Below are 20131 nucleotides of genomic sequence, written 5' to 3' on the forward strand. Positions count from 1 at the left end.
TTACAGAATCCACTTTAATTCAATGAAAAGTACTCTGGAGAAAATTCCACTTCAACTCACTAGATGGAACAAGCAAATGTTTAACCTGTGCTAATATGGCATTTCTAAATTGGATTATATCCTGCTCTTCTCCACCAGTTTGGAGGCTCTTGATTTTAAAATGAGTGTGGGTATTTCCCAATGAAGAAAACGAAAGAACATGCAAAGAAGCAGTGGGCTGTCTTGGGAGCAAATAGGTGTTCAAACAAGAATGGAGGTCATGGATGCAATACTCAAATGGGTAATTGGGTTAGAGGACATTTAAAGTACCCTTCCAGCTAAGAGAATTTCTGAGACTCTGATCTAAAACTTGGGTTTCGGCCTTTGCTATCATTATTTACAGCCACATACCTGCTATTTTCATCGAGTTTTAACAAATACATCTTATCTATTATACTTTTGCACAATGTGGACACATCTGACTCACAAACAAATTTGATGTCTATTTTAATTTGGCTTTGAAAGCTCTAACAGTTTATTATGAAAGGTCAAGTAAATCATTTAAGCAAACTTGCATTTGATGATTACACCCATCAGGAAATGCAGCTTTAGAGGTTGAATGGAAAAAATTTTTAGTTACCAAATATAGGATAACTCAGGGGTTAAGCTGCAATTTCAACAGGGGATTTTTTTTTTGAAAGGTACAAATTCTGAGACAAAGATTAAATGTATCATTAATAATGACCTACCACAAAATTTAAAATATCGACTGTACAGTTTTTAAAATAGAATAACATATCATTAGAAAGGTAAAATAGTATTCTATTTAAACATCAAAAAAGTCTTCAATAGTATATACTCTCAATTGAAGAACTGTATCTGAATTTTGGAAAATGGTGGTGGTTAAATTTTTAATGATAAATTAGTTAATAGATATTTCTATCATAGAACTCTTTGCCAATATCAGATGATATTTAATGCTTTTATAGACAATACTATTAAAAGTAGCAGTAGTAGAACAATGTTCCTGATAACATAAAATCTTACTGAAGATTGAACTTCTAATTGTATCATCATCATTTTTTAAATGGTGTCCTTTTTGCCTCTCTTTTCCAAGTGCAGCAGAACCTGTTAATTTACATTAGCTGGAATGTCTATTGTCAATTATAAAACTTTTTAGATTAGAGAGCATGTTAACTTTTCCAATATGGAAATAAAGATTATAGTATCAAAATGTAATTTAAACTATATTGAAAGACTTGCTGGCTTAAGGAATATATGATGATCTTTTAATTAGTTTGCTTGCCAGCTAGAGAATGAATGAATACTACCACTTTTATTTCAGTGATGCACTTTATAAAAAGGCATATGAGATTTTCCTTTTATTGACAGTGAACACAAAGTATAATTCTAGGCATCCTAATAGAGAATTCCAGTCAGGTTGCAAAGAGTCCACTCAGCTGGTAGGCCACTTTAGAGTAATCCAAGCAGCACAGTTTAAGAAAGACATTGGCCATTGTTCAGAGCAAAATGACCAATATGATGAAGTCTATAATTTACTTCATAAAATGAATAGCTGAAGGAAATTCAGGAAGGCAAGAGATAAAAGAGAAGACTAAGGGATATATTATCAGGGCCACTATTCAACTAAGAGTACTGGTATGGCCATGCCAGTTATTACAATATTGAAATGTGACAATACTTTACCCCTATCCTGCTACCACATCAGATTCTTCCCCAAGGTGTCCCAAATCTCCCCCATTACTCAGAAACTAAAGGGGCCTGGCCCAGAAAGAGTCTCCAGCACCGATCTCCAGCTGTCCAGCTGGCAGCAGTTCTGATTGGTCAGTGGCATGGCAAGCTGGTTGGTAGATATTTTTCATTATCATTCCAGAAGATAATCAGTCAGTCTTAAGATTTAGAAGAGACTAGAATCACTATATTTATAAGGAAAGGTATGGAAGTCATATAGATTTAAGAAGTAGAGTTCTTCTAATCTAGATAAGTTATGTATAGAGAATGGTGCTTGACATCTAGTAGGTAGTAAATGTTTGCTAAAGAAAAATAAAAGTAAACATTTCTTCTAGCTCTTAAGATTCTATCATTACTGTATTAAAATGTAGGTTTTATTATTATTCAGGTATGATGAGTCCAGTAGATCTGGAGATGACTGCCATTGAAAAGATTAGTTTGTTATTCACAGTTACCAGGAGAGGGAATGTGCCATGGATGCAGGGCCACAAGGGGAAGCACCAGGGTTGCTCAGGAGGCAGAGGGAGCAGCGGGGAACTGTGGGCAAGAGCCTGTGCTGTGGTTTCTGCAGGAAAGGTAAGGCAAGACAGGGTAAGCAAGCTCAGGATTAGCTACTTTGAATAATTTCAGTATGCTCTGAGGTGTAAGAGCTGTCTTTAGTCATCTAATACTTGGCTCTGGGGTGATTAGATCAAAGAGATAGTTGCTCAACATATGAGAGTCTGATAAAGGAAGCAGAGGAGGGTAGGAGCTCTGAACTGCTTGATTTACATTTGAGAGTGCTCTCAGGGTGGTGTTTGCTATCTCTTGGAATTGACTAGCCTGATAACAGCAATCTCTCCAGGGTCAGCAAGGCCCAGATATCAAAGCATCAGAAATACAGAAAATAAAGAGGCATGATGCTTTCTCCCAGTTATGTATCTTGAAGCAATTCCACAGGTTTTCAAAGCCCCTCATCATCCCAGCTGACATATTCATACAATTTCTAATTTGTCATTCTTCTTCCCAATATATGCCCCAATCTGAACATTATTGTCCACTGATGTGGTGTTATCGAAGCAGAAAATGGTAAAATATTTTTTCTTTTATGTGCACTTTACTTCTATTAATGTAGCCAAAGATCGCATTACATTTTTACACCATCATATCACACCTGTGTCTGCCCGACCCTCTGTCCATGAGCCGTTTATTAAACCTTCAAGTGTTTATTTTTATCCAGTTGATTTTTTAAACTAAATGCTAGCCTTGGAATTACAATTGTCCCTTTAATATTCCATATTTGTTATATGTTCAGTGTTTTAGTATATCAACCTCCTGCTAAAGACTGACTCTGTTATTTAACATGCTTTATATCTTTCCTAGCTTTGTGTAATCCCTATATTTTACAAGTATGACTTTTGCATCTTCAAGTTATTGGTATTGTTGAACATATTAATATGGTTAGAGATTTGTGGTAGAGCAATACATATCCTTTAGCTGTGTTCCCTTGGTATATTTCTAGCAATTGTTTCACATCTAGTTTTTCACCAGAATAGTTTAAAATCTGTTTTTCTAAATTGAAACATCATATCTAATTATTTTTAGAATTACATATTTTAAGGACGTTGAGCTCCAAGATAACACTGTCACCTACTCCTAAGTTCCAGCACCTCCACATAGGTGGTAGAATCACAGAACATTAGAGAAGGAGTGTTTAGGATGAAGACAAGCAGGGGAAAATTGGATGTAAGTAGACATACTGGATTACTAATAAACTAACCAAAGAATAGGAAATAAAACCCAGCTTTAACTAAACCAGTGGAAGTGGGATCATAAAGAAGTGAGATGTGAAAAGTATTTCTGACATAGATTCAATAAGGTTTTTAATCAGATGGATGATGAGGGAGCAAAAGAGAATAACAGGTAAAAATAACATCAGGGTTTAAGCCTCCCACTTTTCTATCTGTGTGTATTTCTTTAAACTTTTTGCAAATGTGAACTGCTGCTTTTTCTTTAGAAGTTCTGTATTTCACCTACATGAGGATACTCCCTCTTACCCATATCTACAGTGGTGCAAAATGTATTCTCATTTGGATATATCATTGAACTTTTGAAAGTGGTTTTGATTGGAATTCTTTTCTTTGTAAATTCCTGTCCAGATTACCTTCTTTTCCATCCTATGGGAAGACTCCATACTCTCTAACAAGATAGACATTGTAGAAAGAATTCCTCAATTCCTTTCCCTTTTTCCTCCAACAGAAATACTAGATTTCATCTTCAGCACATTTATCTGGTAACTTAAACGATTTCATAAAAAGAAAGATAAATTTAGCACATGTACTGCATGAAAATAGTGCCTTACTGTCCAAATTTATGTGGACACAAAATGAACTAACAGCCTTTATGAATTCTCCTAGAAACTCATACTAGTGGGCTGGAGTCAGATGTGGGTATGAGGGTGGGGGAGGTCTATTTCCAGATCCATGCCTGCTGCTCCCGAATTTTCACTGTTCTTTCCTTTTACGCCTTTCATTTACTTAAGATGGAGGGGGCACTTGCATTCTGAGAGGTGGTTATAAACATGGCAGAGATGGAAGTGATGGCAGAAGAAGAAGTAAGAGTCAATTTCACATGAGTACTAACCTTGGCTCCGCTTTGGCATTTTTGTGTCTCCCACTCCATGTTCCCACGCATTTAACAATTTCTTTCAGTATTTTTTTTCTTTTGTCAGCTCCTGCTCCTTTTCAAAATTTTCCATCCCTACTTCACTTCCAAATTTTCAGCCCACACCTAGATTATTGCAGCAGCCTCCAAACTAGTCTCCCCGATTTCCCGTTTTTTTCCTTTAATTTTTGCTCAGATCAGGAAACGTGAAACTTGAAATTCTGTGATTCTGTTTCCGCTGCATGAAACAGAACCTTACGGTTCAGTGAGAAAGATTCTTGACTCTCTTAAGGAAATGTAGGAAGAGAAATTGTTGAGTTCCAAAATATTTACTAGACATTGTGCCTAGGGCTTTCCATACATCCTCAGTTAATTCTCCCAACCACCTGTAAGGTTGCTTAGTCTCGTATTGAAAGTGAAGAAAGCAAGGCTTAGAGAGCTTATATAAATTTTCCAGTGAAAGCTGGAGAAAGGGTTTTATCCCAGGTCTGTCAAATTCCAAAGCCCATGTAACAACCATGGTTTGTAAAATTAACAAGTAGCCATGCCATTGATACTGTTATTGCTGTTACACAGATCTCATAATCAAAATGTTATTACTTCTTTAAGGAATTATATTTTTACACAAATTCAGAATACAATCTGACTTTTTACAATGTTTTTCTCCTAAAGAGCTGTCTATAGGATTTATGTAGTTTCCTGTGTTTGCGATCTCAGTGCTGCAAGCATTACTGTCCTGGTGGCTTTTATAAATACCAGAGAGTATACGGTGGTTATAACAAAAATCGATATCAACTTTTTATTCTTTCAGAAATGTTAAACTTCACTTAAAATTAGTACTATGTAGACTTCAAGATTCCTAATCAACCTTGCATATTTTCAGAGAGATTAAATGTGTGTGCAAGTACTCTGAGAATTTGAGGCTGTCCTGGATTATTTATAGCTTTCTTACCTCAAAGACCCCAAAGGTCCACATAAACTTCAAACTCTGAGAAAGCTGAATTAAACCAAACTTTCAATTCCTCTATTATGAATCCAGATAATTTTCTTTTCAGTTATTTTGCTACAGCATAAAAATTCATTTTTTTTACATTTCTATAAACCTTTTCTTGTGTTTACTTGAATACACCCCAGCAATTCAAAAATACCAACCTGGGCTGTGCAAAGTACAAGTGTTTACATGATTCTTTTGAGTATTCTCACAAAAGCACATCTTTAGTGCTATGTTTACTTATGAGACACTCAACAAAGATATGACAACACTTCAAAAATTCTGGAGGGAACTCTAAGAGAGGAAAACAACATGCTCAGTTAAATGAAAATGTACTTGAAATAAACGTTATAATTGTTAGGGAAGACTGGGAGAAAATCTGTCACTCTCCCCCAAATAGTTCTTTTCTTAAAGGTTACAAGTGAAAATGAAAATTAAAGCCAAGTATGCTACCTTTTGTAGCCCTTTTTCAGTATTGGTACTACATTTTTAGCTTAACTTTTGTTACTGGAATTTCTTACTACGTTTGGCTTACAAAATGTCATTCCATTTCTTGAAATAATTTAGCTGCTAACTTGGGATAATACTTAAAGAGGAATATGTGGTGTTAAGAAGGGGTTTTTGCTTATGTTATTTCTACAGCTCTATCAAATTTATGGTACACCAGAGGTATTCCTTCCCTTCCACTTTATATGTAATATCTAGTATGTATAATAGAAGAAATGTATACTGTTTAGTAAGACTTTGTTTTTAGACATGATTGATAATGACAATGTATCTTCTTTGAGGAATGTCTGCTCTGAAATAAGCACTCTGAATTGTTTGAGAATGGAAGTAATGGTGAGAGGAGTCTTAGTTTACCTTGTTTTTTTTTGTTTTGCTTGTTTTTGTTTCCCCCAAATAAAGAATACTGTTAACTAAATAAAAGAAAATGAAATGGCATTTGACCAATAACTTTGTTTATATCCTTCATGCTGGACAACTCTGTGAGATCATTAGTTTTATTACCCTTACTTGGCAAATGAGGGAATTGAGGCATGGTGAATTTGCATAACCTGCCTGGGTCCTGGGACCAATGAAGATAAGCACTGAGATTGAGCCCAGGACTCAAATCTGTGCTCTCCTAAATCTGTACTCTCTTCACGATACTATCCTACTCTCTATCCCTAGGATTTCTGGTACAAGGATAATTTCATTGTCATGGGTTTGGCTATTTTGAGATATTGAAAGAATAAGACTCTTTTCTCACTGTATACTAAATTAAACACCATACACTCATCTCTTTTCCGGAGATGAGTAACTCCAGAGTGATAAGGTGACACTTCTGTTTTATAAGCTGCTATAATGCCATTCTATTTTACAAGATCTCATTATTAACACCTTTAACACTTTTATCCAAAGACTTTTGTTACTTTTATTTTATAGCCATATTTTTTGCTATTTTGTGAGACAAAGAATATCTCCTTCCTGGGGTTTCTGGATCCATAGGAATATCACTACCCAGAGAGACTCACCTAAACCTCAAGTTCCAGATTTTTTTATGAGGGTTTCATTATATAGGCATGTTTGATTGTATTATTGGCCACGTGATTGAACTCAATTTCCAACTCCTCTCGCCTACCCTAAGATCAGGCTGATATCACCTGGCTCAAAGCTCTCACTCTCTAATTACATGGTGGGACTTCCTGGCATGACTAACCTTCATCCTGAGTCATCTTGTTAGCATAAACTCAAATATAATTTCAGGATCTCACTGTAAATAACAAAGACATTTCTATCACTCAGGAAATTCCACAGAGTTAGGAGTTATCTCCCAGGAATCAGGGATAAGGAAGACCAGACAAATTCTTTATTAATACAATAGCTGCCAACAGGGGATGATTCTTGAACCCTTAAAACAAATCTACTAAAAACAACATTGTCATCACAGAAATTTTTTCACATACCACCCAGCAAACCAAAATTTATATTATAAATCAAGGACCACCATGTAAGAAAACTAGAGAAATAGTTAGTGGTCAAATCTATAAATATTAACCAAATTTATGTAACTGTGTCTATCATATTTTAGGAGATTATTCCATCCTTAAGTATGTAGAAAGAAAATTGTACATGGGAGTTTAAATTTGTTCATGGATTAAAAATAGTACATTCATATTTAGCATCTGAATATAAAATCATTTCTAAAACCACAAAGATTATGTCAAAGAGACACAGAATTATAAACCTGGACTTTAGTGACTACTTGTACAACCCTTTTATTTTACAATTTTTTAGAAAATGAAAAATCAGATTCCTGTACTTAAGGTAATTAATTCTTTCAAGATTTTTCATTACAAACCATACCAGAAATATTATCATTTATCACAGGAACATAGTCTAATATTTAATAATCTTTACATGTAGTGCCAAATCTAAATTCCCTAATCTAATGATCCTGACTTGCCTTATTTTGTTGTAGGCTAAGAAGACAGTCAGCTTCCTTTGAATAGCAACTTTACACATATTGGGCCACTTTGCCAACAGCCATACCATTTCTTACTTTCTTCCAATGATTGCGGCTACTACAGGACTCCTTCCGCAGGTGCCAGAGGTTCCACAGGTTCTTATAAGCTGAATTGTGGTGTAGCCCATCGGTATCACCTTAGGAAAACAAATCATCATTAGAAGCTTGAAAATGCTTCACAAATTCAAATAATTATATAATTTTGACTATAATCATCCTGTTGTGCTATCAAATAGTACATATTATTCATCTTTCTCATTATATTTTGTACTAATTAATCATGCCAACCTCCCCTGCAACATCTACTCAATTTCTGGAAGCCATCCTTCTACTCTCTATCTCCATGTGTTCAATTGTTTCGAGTTTTATATACCACAAATAAGTGAGAACATGTGATGTTTGTCTTTCTGTGTCTTGGTTATTTCACTTAACATAATGACCTCCAGTTCCATCTATATTGTTGCAGGTAACTGGATCCCATTCTTTTTTATGGATGAATAGTACACCATTGTGTACTATTATACTGTGTGTGTGTATATAGATATAGATATATATATTTATACCTCATAATATACCTCACTTTCTTTATCTATTCATCTGTTAATAAACACCGGTTGCTTCCAAATCTTGGCTATTGTAAACAGTGCTGCAACGAACATGAGAGTGCAGATATCTCTTTGATACACTGATTTCCTTTCTTTTGGGTATATACTCAGCAGTGGGATTGCTGGATCATATGGTAGTTCTAATTTTAGTTTTTTGAGAAACCTCCAAACTGTTCTCCATAGTGGTTGTATTAATTTGCATTCCCACCAACAGCATATAAGGGTTTTCTTTTCTCCACATCTCTCCAGCATTTGTTGTTGCCTGTCTTTTTCGAGAAAAGCCATTTTAACTGGGGTGAGATGACATCTCATTATAGTTTTGATTTGCATTTCTCTGATGATCAATGATGTTGAGCACCTTTTCATATGCCTGTTTGCCATTTGTATGTATTCTTTCGAGAAATGTCTATTCAAGCCCTCTGTCCATTAGTTATTCAGATTATGATATTTTTTACTATAGAGTTGTTTGAGTTTCTTATATATTCTGGTTATTAATTTCTTGTCAGATGTGAAGTTTGCAAATATTTTCTCCTATTCTGTGGGTTGTCTCTTCACTTTGTTGATTGTTTCGTTTGCTGTGTAGAAGAATTTTAACTTGATGTGATCCCATCTGTCCATTTTTTGTTGGTTGCCTGTGCTTGTGGGGTATTACCCAAGAAATTTTTGCCAAGATCAATGTCTTGGAGAGTTTCCCCCATGTTTTCTTATAGTAGTTTCATAGTTTGAGGTCTTATGTTTAAGTCTTTAATATATTGATTTGATTTTTGTATATGGTGATAGACAGGGGTTCAGCTTAATTTTCTGCGTATGGAAATCTAGTTTTTCAAGCACCATTTGTTGAAGAGATTGTCCTTTCCCCAATGTATGTTCTTGGCACCTTTGTCAAAAATGAGTTCACTGTAGGTGTGTTAATTTGTTGCTGGGTTCTTTGTTCTATTCCATTGGTCTATGTATCTGCTTATATGCCAGTAGCATGCTGTTTTGGTTACTATAACTCCTTAATATAACGTGAAATCAGGTAATGTGATTCTTCCAATTTTGTTCTTTTTGTTCAGGATAGCTTTGGCTATTCTGGATCTTCTGTGGTTCCATATAAATTTTTGGATTATATTGTATACTTTGTGAAAAATATCATTGGCATTTTGATAAAGGTTTCATTGAATCTGTAGATTGCTTTGTTTAGTATAGACATTTTAACAATATTGATTCTTCTCATCCATGAACATAGAATATCTTTTTTTTTTTGGTGTACTCTTTAATTTCTTTCATCAGTGTTTTATAGTTTTCATTGTAGAGATCTTTCACTTTTTGGTTAATTCCTAGGTAGTTAATTTTATTTGTGGCTACTATAAATGAGATTACATTTTGACTTGTTTTTTACATTGTTCACCATTGGCATATAGAAATGCTACTGGTTTTTTATGTTGATCTTGTATCTTGAATTTTACTGAATTTGTTTATGAGTTCTAATAATTTTTTGGTGGAGTCTTTAGGTTTTTCCAAATATAAGATTATGTCATTTGGAAACAAGGATAATTTAACTGTTTCTTTTCCAGCTTGAATGCCCTTCATTTCTTTCTCTTTTCTGATTGCTCTAGCTAGGACTTCCAGTGCTATGTTGAATAACAATGATGACAGTGGGCATCCTTGTTGTCTTCCAGATCTTAGAGGAAAGCCTTTCAGTTTTTCCCAATTCAGTATGATACCAGCTTTGGGTCTGTCATAGATGGATTTTATTATGGTGAGGTATGTACCTTCTATACCAAGTTTGTTGAGGGATTTTTATCATGAAGCGATGTTCAATTTTATCGAATGCTTTTTCAGCATGAATTGAAATGATTGTATGATTTTTGTCCTTCATTCTGTTGATATGATGTATCACATTGATTGAATTGTGTATATTGAACCATCCTCACATCCCAAGGACAAGTCTCACTTGGTCATGATAAATGATCTTTTTAATGTATTGTTGGATTTGGATTGTTAAAATTTTATTGAGAATTTTTGCATCAGGATTCATCACAGATATTGGCCTGTAGTTTTCTTTTTTTCATGTGTCTTTATCTGGTTTTGGTATCAGGATAATACTGGCCTCATAGAATGAGCTTAGAAGTATTCCCTCCTCCTCTATTTTTTGGAATAGTTTCAGTAGGATTGCTGTTAGTTCTTCTTTAAATGTTTGGTAGAAATCAGCAGTGTAGCCATCAAGTCCTAGATGTTTCTTTACTGGGAGACATTTTATTATGTCTTCAATCTTATTACTTATTATTGGTCTTTTCAAGTTTTGGATTTCTTCATGGTTCAATTTTGGTAGGTTGTATGTGCCAAGGAATTTATTCATTTCCTGTAAATTTTCCAATTTATTGACATATAGTTGCTGATAGTAGCCACTACTGATCCTTTGAATTTCTGCAGTATCAGTTGTAGTGTTTCCTTTTTCACATCTGACTTTATTTATTTGGGTCCTCACCCTTTTTTATCTTTGTTAATCTGGCTAATGTTTTGCTGATTTTGTTTATCTTAGAAAAATCCTTTTTGTTTCATTGACTTTTTTGTATTGTTTTCTTCATTTCAATTTCGTTTACTTCTGCTTTGATCTTTATTATTTCTTTTCTACTATTATTTTGGGTTCAGTTTGCACTTGCTTTTCTAGTTCTTTAAGATGCATTGTTACGTTATTTATTTGAAGGTTTTCTTCTTTTTTGATGTAGGCACTTACAGCTATAAACTTTCCTCTTAGTGCTGTTTTTGCTGTATCCCATAGGTTTTGGTATGTTATGTTTCCATTATCATTTCTTTTCCAAAAAGTTTTTCAATTTCCATCTTAATTTTTTCATTGACCCACTGATCATTCAAGAGCATATTGTTTAATTTCCATTGAGTTTGTATAGTTTGCAAAATTCCTCTTGTTGATTTCTAGTTTTATTCCATTGTTGTCAGAGAAGACGCTTGATATTGTTTAGACTTTTGTAAGTGTTTTAATACTTGTTTTATGACCTAACATATGGTCTATCCTTGAAAATGATCCATGTGCTGAGAAAAAGAATGTGTATTCTGTAGCCTTTGGTTGAAATATTCTATAAATATATATTAGATTCATTTGTTGTATAGTGCTGATTAAGTCCAATATTTTTTGTTGAGTTCCTGTCTGGGACATCTGTCCAATGTCGAAAGTGGAGTGTTGAAATCTCCAGCTATTATTGTACTGGGGTCTATCTCTCTCTTTAGTTCTAATAATATTTTTTTATATAGCTGTGTGCTCCAGAGTTGGGTGCATATATTTTAAATTGTTATATACTATTACTGCGTTGACTCCTTTATCATTATATAGTGACCTTCTTTGTCTCTTCTCACAGTGTTTGTTTTCAAATCTATTTTGTTTGATATAAGGATAACTACTCCTGTTCATTTTTTGTTTCAATTGGCATGGAATATCTTTTTACATCCCTTTATTTTCAGTCTATGTGTATCTTTATAAGTGAAGTGTGTTTCTTGTGGGCAACAGATCATACAGTCTTGTATTTTCATCCATTTGGCCACTTTGTGTCTTTTGATCAGAGTTTAGTTCACTTATATTTAATGTTATTATTTACTTGTAGAAACTTACTCCTGTCACTTCATTATTTGTTTTCCGGTTGTTTTGGGGTTTTCTCTCTCTTCTTTTCTTCCTTCCTGTCCTCCTTTCACTGAAGATAATTTTCTCTTGTGCTTTAACTTCTTGCTTGTTTCTGTTGTGTTTTTTGATTTGAGGTTATCATGAGACTAGTAAATACTGTCTTGTAACTCATTATTTTAAACTGAAGACAACTTAACACTGATTGCATAAACAAACACAGAAAGAAAACTCTACACTTTAATTTCATCAACTCACTTTTTAATTTTTTGTTGTTCCTTATGTCTTGTTGTACTGTTTATATCTTGAAAAGTCTTTGTAGTTATTACTTTTGATTGGTTCATCATTTAGTCTTTCTACTTAAGATAAGAGTAGTTTACACGCCACCATTACAATGTTATCATAGTCTGTGTTTCTCTGTGTGCCTACTATTACCAGTGTACCAGTATTTTTACCTTCAGACAATTTCTTCTTGCTCATTAATATCATTTTCTTTCAGATTGAAAAACTCTCTTTAGCATTTCTTATAAGACACATCTGGTGTTGATGAAATTCCTCAGCTTTTGTTTGTCTGGGAAAGTCTTTATTTCTCCTTCATGCTTGAAGAATATTTCCACCAGATATACTATTCTAGCATAAAAGTTCTTTTCCTTCAGCACTTTAAATATGTCTTGCCACCCTCTCCTGGCCTGTCAGGCTTCCACTGAAAAGTCTGCTTTCAGATGTATTGGAGCTCCATTGAATGTTATTTTTTACTTTTCTCTTGCTGCATTTAGGATTCTGCCTTTGTCTTTGACTCTTGGGAGTTTGATTATTAGATGCCTTGAGTTAGTCTTCTTTGAGTTAATCTGCTTGGTGCTCCATAACCTTCTTGTACTCGAATGTTTATCTCTTTCTCCAGGTTTGGGAGGTTTTCTGTTATTATTCCTTTGAATAAACTTTTTACCCTTATCTGTTTCTCTACTTCTTCTTTAAAACCAAATCTCTGAGATTTGCCCTTTGGAGGCTATTTTCTAGATCTTATAGGTGTGCTATGTTGTTTTGGTTTGTTTTTCTTTTGTCTCTTATGTTCGTGTATTTTCAAATAGGCTGTCTTCAAGTTCACTGATTCTTTCTTCTGCTTGATCAATTCTGCTATTAAGTGACTCTGATGCATTCTTCAGTATGTCAATTGCATTTTTCAACTCTAGAATTTCTGCTTGATTCTTTCTCATTATTTCAATCTCTTTGTAAAATTAATCTGATAGAATTCTGAATTCCTTATCTGTGTTAATCTTGAATTTCTTTGAGTTTCCTCAAAATTGCCATTTTGAATTCTCTGTCTGAAAGGTCACACATCCTTATTTCTCCACTATTGGTCCCTGGTGCCTTATTTAGTTCATTTGGTGAGGTCATTTTCCTGGATCATCTTGATGCTTGTAGATGTTCATCTGTGTCTGGGCATAGAATAGTTAGGTATTTACTATAGCCTTTGCAGTCTGGGCTTGTTTGTGCTTGTCCTTGAGAAGGCTTTTCAGATATTTGAAGCTGCTTGGTTCCCAAGCCCAATATCACTGTGGTCCTTGCAGACTCATAGAGGTACCATCTTGGTGGTCTTGGAGAAGATCTAGAAGAAGGCTCTGGATTAATAGGCAGAGATTCTTGTTCATTTCCTCTAGTTTCTCCCAAACAAACAGAGTCTCTTTCTCTGTGCTGAGCTGCCTGGAACTGGGATTATGATGATGCAAACACCCCTATGGCCACTATAACTGGGACTGCACTGGGTCAGGCCTAAAGACTCAGTCAGCACAGCACTGAGTCTTGTCCAAGGCCCACTATAACCACTACCTGGCTACCACCTATGTTCATTCAAGGCCCTAGGCCACTACAATCAGCAGGTGGCAAAGCCAGCCAAGTTTGTGTCCTTCCCTTCAGAGCGGCAAGTTCCTCCAGGCCCCAGGCAGGTCCAGAGATGCTGTCTGGGAGCCAAGGATTAGAGTGAAAAACATTAGAAATTTGCCTGACATTCTGTTCTACTATGGCTAAGCTAGTACTAAAACCATACTATAAAGTACTTCCTGCTCTTCCGTCCCCTTTCCACAGGGAGAAGAGCCTCTCCCTCTGAGCACCACCACCAGCAGCCCTTGGCAGGGTTCTGTCAGGCCACCGGCAATTTTCACTTAAGCCCAAGGGTTATTCTGTCAGCTTGTGGTGAATGCTGCCTGGCCTGGGATTCGCCCTCTGCACAGTGGGTTCCCCTCTGACCCAGAGAAGGTCCAGAAATGCTGTTCAAGAGCCTAGGCCTGGACTCAGAGACCCCAAAAGCCTGCTTGTTGCTCTACCCCACTGTGGCCAAGCTGGTACATAAGGTGCAAAACAAAGTCCCCTTTACTTTTCCCTATGCTTTTCTCAAGCAGGAGTCTTTCACCATAGTCACCACTGCTGGGAATGTGCTGGGTCACACATGTAGTAAGCGCGTCCCAAGTGCCCAAGGCTCACAGCATACTCCCTGGCTATCACTGATGGTTATTCAAGGCCCGAGGGCTGTTTAATCAGCAGGTGATAAATCCTTCCAAGACTGGATCTTTCTCTTCAAGACAATGGGTTCCCTTTTGTCCTAGAGTATGTCAAGAAATGTTCTCTCCAGGAGCTAGGGCCTGGAATGGGGGCCTCATGACTCTGCCTGGTGCCCTCTCCTACTGTGGCTGAGCCGGTATCCAATAGGCAAGACAACGTCCTCTTTACTCTTTGCTCTCCTCACCTTAAATAGAAGGAAGGACACACTTTCATTGCTGTGAGTTGCACTTCCTGGGATTGGGGGAGGAGTGGCACAAGCAAACCTTTAGCTGCTCTGGCTAGTGTCTCCCTAGGTCACATGCCACCCTAGTCTACTGGCTCTAATCCCAACCCAGCACTAGGAGTTGCCTAGGAATTGAAGTCCTTGTGTGCTAGACTGTCTTTCAAGTTTACCAAGGACCTTAGAGCATGTTGGCCCATGGTGGCAAGACTTGACAAGAAACTCGAGCTCTAACTGATAACATGCGTAACTTCCCCTTGGCTAAGTCTGGTCCAAATGCTCCCTCCATGTGTGAGCAAAGGCTGAGCAGAGCATGGATTTGCTCTCTGCTATGACAGGGTAGTACTGAGTTCAATGTAAAGTCCCCTAGTCACTGTGCTCTCCCTCCCCCGCATACATAGACCCTCTGCACTGCATGGCCACTGCCGGGAGATAGGGGAAAGGTGGCACTGGCGATTCAAGACTGTCTCTCCAACCCTCCTCAATGCCATTTTCATTAACTTTTATGAAGATAAAACGAGCTACTGCGATTGCTTACCTGATTTTTTGTTTTTCTGATGGTGCTTTTCTGTATGCAGATAGTTGTTAAAATTTGGTCTTCCTGCAGGGGGTACAAATGGTGTAGGGTTCTATTCTGCCATTTTGCTCTGCCCTCATAATTTTTAACTGCAGTCTCAAAAATGTTTTCAAGTATTATTTACATAGATATTAAAATTTCCCTGATAGTTATCATATGTTTATTCTTCAGACGAACAGGCACTGTAATGAAGATAATTGAGAAAGTGAAAATTGGAATGAGAAGGAGGTAGTCAGAATCAGATCATACTTTTTCACTAGCATTTGTTGAGTACTTGCCATTGGCAAGACACTGAGCATATCGCAGTGGATAAAATGGAACCTAAATTTCATGAAGCTTATTGTTTAATGAAAAAGAGATATTACATAAATGTCTTTCTAGGCAAAAAAATACATGCTTACAAACTGTGCTGTGTACTATGAAAAACCAAGGAAAGTTACTAAGAGAAGTTTTAATGTCGACTTCATTTAGATTGAGACTTGTCAGTAAAGTCTTCTCCGAAGATATGACAGAATAAATTACCTTCAGATTTATCCAGGTGAAGATTTGGAATAGAAACATTTCAGGGGAAGAAACCATATATAGGAAGATGCTGAGGTAGAAAAGTGCTTGGTAAGTTTCAGGGAAAGTTTCATGTGACTAAAATTCAGTGAAGGATGGAGGGTGGTGCAAGATAAGGCTAGACAGAGAAGCAAGGATCATATGCAGTGCTTGCGATCATGCTAAGAATTTTGTAATTTAAGTGGAAAGGGAAATCAGGGAAAGATTTTGAGTAGACAGTCACATAATGATATTTGTATCTTTTAAATATTACTTTGCAGGGAATGTATTGGAAGGAAACAAGAGAGGGAATGGGATTCTATACCAAAAGGCAATGGGATAAGATGGTAGATTCGACTAGGGTGATGATAATGACAGAATTGAAGAAAAGTAGCTAAATTTAAGATATATACCAGAGATAGTACTGATAGGACATGACAGTGGACTAGATTTAGAAAAGAGGAAAGAGGAGGTGTCAAAACTATCTATCTTTCAACACAGCAACTTGTTGGTTGATGGTGTCATTTAATGACATGGAGAAACCCTGCAGAAAGAGAATATCTGGTAGGGCTGAGATGTGGAAATCATGAGTTCAACTATTGAGACTATTAACTCCACTTGTGTTCCAAATAATTCATTTACATTTTATAGTTACATAGCCATATTCCTCAGTGTTTTTGAACCATGTCCTCCACTAGAAAAATCTTAACATAGATTTCAGAGTTCCTAGATCTAAGATGCTACTTTCAATCAAGGATCAATGAAAAGACTAATTAGAATTAACTTTTAAGGTAGACTTTTTGCTGCAGATTAAAAAATAATATGCGCTTAATCTCAAACTGAACAATCCAGAGGAGAGTAGTCAGCCAAAAATTTAGCATGATGGCTAAAGCTTTTAAAACCTGATAGTCTGCCTTCCGGATCACACTACCTACAATCTTAGCCTAAACTTTTCTATACAATAATGTTTCAGGTGTTCTCTCTGGTGATGAATGCAAATTTGGGAGCAAATTTATGTTGCCTTCTTCTAAAATGAATTTAAAAGTGGCCCCCTACTAACTGAATGACTCACAAACTGGAACCACTTGGCAGTGGCTGAGCATATTTGGAGGAATCAGAAGAGAAACAGGCTTAGGAAGGGGTAGTGGGGTAGAAGTCAGAGTTCACCACAGAAGTCTCATGAGAAAGAATCCCAAAATCTACAGTGAAAGTAGAAAATACAGTCTGTCTCTTTTAGTGGAAAATAAGTGGCCCAGTAGTTTCATAATTTCCACATTGTACTTGAGTGGTAGGATCATAGCATCTAAAAACAATAGAGGCAGGGTAGTAATGACAACAATAATTTAAAAATTCATTAAATGCATATCATGTTTCCAGAACTATACTGTCTTCCAAAATTACCTCTGAACCCCTTTGAGGTAATGCCCTTATGACTAGCACTTTAGAGAACAGGAAACAAGGCTTAGAGCTCATAGGTCATTTGCCAAAAGCCCTGCAGTTGGTGAATGAGAGCATGAACAGCCAGATATGTCTGATTCCAGAAGCGATGTTTTCTGCTACTATGCCACACTGCACCAGCACACAAATAAAAGATGAAACTAAAAAACCCATTTAGTCAGGTGTGCTGCTGTGCATCTGTAGTCCTAACTACTGTGGGAGGATTGCTTGAGCCCAGGAAGTCGAGGCTGCAGTAAGCTATGATCACCACCACTGTACACCAGCCTGGGAAATAGAGTGAGATCCCGTCTCAATAAATAAATTAATTAATTAAAAATCGCAGTAGTTTTTAGTGTTAAAGCTAGAAAAAAAAAGTAAAAACTGTATATACATTGGTTGCCAAATATTTTTAAATCCAAAATAAGGAAAATGTCTCTGCTATGCTGGGCCATCCTTTCATGCCATGTGGGTTCTGAAGACACAGCTGACTACTCGCCGGTATTGAAAACTACCTTGAGCTTTTGAACAGCATAATTTCTTACAAATTTGCAGATACTTGAATTTTATAACATAGCTCCTGTCATTGTGTATTTCTTTCCATACTCTTCAAAAAGTTGTTAACCTCCTCAGCACCACACAACATTTCCATGTAACAAACCTGCACATGCACCCCCTGTATCTAAAAATTGAAATTTAAAATAAAAGAATACTATTTAACAACCACTACAGAAATAATAAAGTTACTTCAGCACATTTTTAAAAGTTGTTAACCTATAATTCATTTTTCAATGTTTGTGATATGAATTCATTTTTCTTCATCTGGTCTTTATCACCATACCCCTAGCCTTCAACCACTTCAGTTGAACACAAATTATGTGTTGATAAGGGATGTCTAGTGGGAAAAAATTACTTTAGTTTGAGTTTTTAAAAACCAGTAAGAAAAAAGCAATGAGATACTTCAATTCAATTTTTAGTGGAGTTCTAAATATGATGGTTATGTAGTTATGGTAATTTCTGCAAATGATGCAAATAAAATGAAGAATATGAAACTTTACCCCTCACCCTTCAGAAACACAGGAATGGTCCACTCAACCTCCAATACCACCCATCCTCTTTCTCACAGTAGCAAGATAGTGGCTCCCATTTTTGACATCCTCAACTACAGCTGACGGAACTGAGTTTTGAACAATAAACAGAGTTTACAAGATAAGAAAAGGGCATTCCAATTGAGGAAGACAGTGTGTACAGTATACAGCAATGACATGAAGGAAATCATCAGAAATTGGGGTGATGAGTGCTGATAGAAGATGAGGCTATATAGGTAGGTTGGGACCAAGTTCTGAGGGCCTTTTATGCCATATCAAGGAATTTGAACAAGTATTTAGGTAATGGCAAACCATTGGCAAGCTGTTTTCTTTCTGCATTCAGGCACTTCATATACTTTCTTCCCCTCCTGTTATTATTTAGGTTTAAAAACAAAGCTAACCATACCTCTAACTTTTTCCATATCAGTTGGCTGCATATTTCTGCAATTTAAACCATTTAGCAGCTTGATACTATGATTCTGTGTATGTGAAGTTGTTATTTGGCATGAAGACAGTCATTAATTTAAAGAACCTATTTGAGTGGAATTTTTGAAGATTTTTTCCAAGCAATTGAAAAATATAAACAGAAAAATAAAAAATAATTTTGGAGAAAAAAATACCTGTCAACTACTGAAGCCATGGTTGTTCTATTTCTAAAAGACATGTTTCATTTTGTATTCCTGTGTAATTTTCCTCTATGCCTTTTTTTTTTTTAACTGGAGTCGTTTTATGTACAAGAGCTTGACTTCAAATCAACTAAGTTCCCAGAATATTTGGCTGTTTCAGTACCTTCAACTTTCACTATAAGGGCTTCTACTTCAAAAAAAATTACTCTGTTGAATTTTACCACATTATCCAATCAAAAGTGTGTGCTTCTCCTAAGGCAGGGAACGTTGTTACTGCTGGCCCACATGCTGAGGGGACAACAGAAATGTGGCAAACTTGGTAGAAACTGTAGGGCAGACAAAATAAAATCTTAGCAGCAGCCTAATGAACCTGGAATGTGTTCTGTTCCTCTAATAAATATTGGTTTTATTTTGTGGGAAGTGCTTAGTTTTGTTTGTAATAAGTGTCTAACATTTAACTTGTTGACATATGGGCAATAGGAAAACAGGTGGCTACGACAAGGATGTGCAAAATAGAGGCTCTTTCAAATTATTCATTAAAATCACTAGTTCTGTCTCACCACCCCTCAAACACAGATGCATCAACATAAAGACTGGTGAAATGGCTAACAGGCTTCATGACGTCTAGAGGTGTTAATACTTATCACTTTAATTTTACCACACAAGTAATGATGCATTTAAATATATATATTTACAGTACATTTGAAAATCTTACTGTAAAAATAGGATCAAGATAAATCTTTACACGCTCCAATTAACATTTGCTTGGTCTTAGGAGCACGGCATTCCGACGGACATGGGCTACGCTGTGGCCCCTCACCATTCGGGCGTCTACCCTGTACATGTTCAGCTTTACGAGGCCTGGAAGAAGGTCTGGAATATTAAAATCACCAGCACTGAAGAATATCCACATCTGAAGCCAGCTAGATACCGGAGGGGTTTTATCCACAAAAACATCATGGTGAGCTTCCTCCAGTATGCATAGGGTACAACTAATTTTG

General features: G+C 36.1%; 1 protein-coding gene across 3 annotated transcripts in view; it reads left to right on the forward strand.

The window, feature by feature from the left end:
• The window catches only part of LOC129035728 (bifunctional heparan sulfate N-deacetylase/N-sulfotransferase 3), a 224059-nt gene that overhangs the window by 82872 nt on the left and 121056 nt on the right, over nt 1-20131 (forward strand). For all 3 annotated transcript variants that reach the window (XM_063664056.1, XM_054486497.2, XM_063664055.1), the window contains exon 5: nt 19906-20091. In XM_063664056.1, the coding sequence (XP_063520126.1) occupies nt 19906-20091 (186 nt within the window). The remainder of the gene's footprint in view (nt 1-19905; nt 20092-20131) is intronic.

Source organism: Pongo pygmaeus, chromosome 3, assembly GCF_028885625.2.
Source record: "Pongo pygmaeus isolate AG05252 chromosome 3, NHGRI_mPonPyg2-v2.0_pri, whole genome shotgun sequence".
NCBI classification, from domain to species: Eukaryota; Metazoa; Chordata; class Mammalia; order Primates; family Hominidae; genus Pongo; species Pongo pygmaeus.